This window comes from Penaeus japonicus, unplaced genomic scaffold (assembly GCF_977035675.1).
Source record: "Penaeus japonicus unplaced genomic scaffold, GWHDUDI00000001_assembly GWHDUDI00000035, whole genome shotgun sequence".
In the NCBI taxonomy this organism is placed as follows: Eukaryota; Metazoa; Arthropoda; class Malacostraca; order Decapoda; family Penaeidae; genus Penaeus; species Penaeus japonicus.
Genome location: NW_028234437.1, coordinates 4,843,461 through 4,844,864, shown reverse-complemented (window position 1 = coordinate 4,844,864; position 1,404 = coordinate 4,843,461). Strand labels below are relative to the sequence as shown.

General features: G+C 37.3%; 1 protein-coding gene across 1 annotated transcript in view; it reads left to right on the top strand.

Moving 5' to 3' along the window:
• Window positions 1-277: 277 nt before the first annotated feature.
• Window positions 278-1,404, top strand: part of LOC147467537 (glutamate receptor ionotropic, kainate 2-like) — a 20,772-nt gene continuing 19,645 nt past the window's right edge. Inside the window, exons 1-2 of the mRNA XM_086531256.1 lie at window positions 278-653; window positions 970-1,157. Of these exons, the coding sequence (XP_086387382.1) occupies window positions 278-653; window positions 970-1,157 (564 nt within the window). The remainder of the gene's footprint in view (window positions 654-969; window positions 1,158-1,404) is intronic.

Sequence of the window (1,404 nt, the reverse complement as noted above, 5' to 3'; positions counted from 1 at the left end):
ACATACATACATACATACATACACACACAACATCTATGGAAATTTCCAGATAGATGTTGTTACATCATAACACAAATCATTGAAAAGGAATAGTTAAACGATATGAGAAACAAAGATCCCTCCATCAAGATTGTAAACACATATGTGATTAGGCATCTTTATGTATAAACACATTGCATAAGAAGAAATAAGAATGTTGTTTTACGCAGGTATGGTACGTAAGGCGGTAGGAGCGCAGACAAAATAAGCTTAAAAAAGATCAAAGACCTGTGTAACTATGGAAAAAGTGCGTGTCCTTGTGTATATGGCGACATGGGCCGTCGTTGCAGCAAGCACCAATGGCGCGCCTTCCTTGCAAGGTAATGACGTTACATCCGTTGAAAGCATCAGTTCCATAACCACGGTAGTCGAAGTATCTTATTCAAGCAAGAAAGATCATCTCTGCACGAAAAAGAGTAACGATAAGCGTAATCCTACATACGCATACGATTCGACTTTTACCAAGAGAAGCGCGAAAATGAACAAGCTCAGAGACGACAAGCTGATGGCGGGAAACTCGTGGCCAGTCGACAGTCATTTGTTTCGGACGTTCCTTCAAGACTATGCTATTCACTACAACATCGAAAAGGTCTACTTCTTACATGTATCTAACGGTAAGTGTATACGATTTATCGAAATAATGGATTTATCATTGTTTGCCTTATAACACATTAATAAGGCTTATAAGAAATTAAGAATTAGATATAGTATTGGCTAACATAATAAACCTCCTTCAGTAATAAACCCTGAATAATCAGAAGAAAAATGCTTTAGTATTTCTTGGTATGTCCTTGTCACAGAAAAAAAGAAAAGAATGATTAACGAGAGAAGGACCATAACCTACAATTACGCGCCATAATACAGAGGGTATAGAAATACTTCTATTGTCCCATTGCCGTTTTATTGATCAATCCCAATTTCCTTGTCTAGATTCGGATGATTTGTGGTGGCGTGAGTACATAGTACAAGGTCTACGAGGCATGGCTTCTCTTGGGCAGCCCTTGTACTTGGCTTCTGCCTTCTACCCTTCTCTGCATCTGCTACAGGATGATCCTTACGCTGCTAGCCTCTTTGTGGCTCCAGTCATCACGACAGCCCACAGCCGTCTGTTTCGGGAGGTAAGAGACACTTTTGGCGGAGATAAAACGGTGGAAAATAAGAATCTGTGAAAGTTGCAGAAAAGTGATTATCTTTGTTTTGTTTTTTTCTACAAATTTTGCCATTATAATACTGGTAAAAGTATGAACAATTAACATTTTGTTTGTAATAATAAGCATGATAATAATAATAAAGATATCAATAACAGTAATAGTAATCCCAAGATAATGAAAAACAATAGAATCTAATTAAATATACTATCTAAAG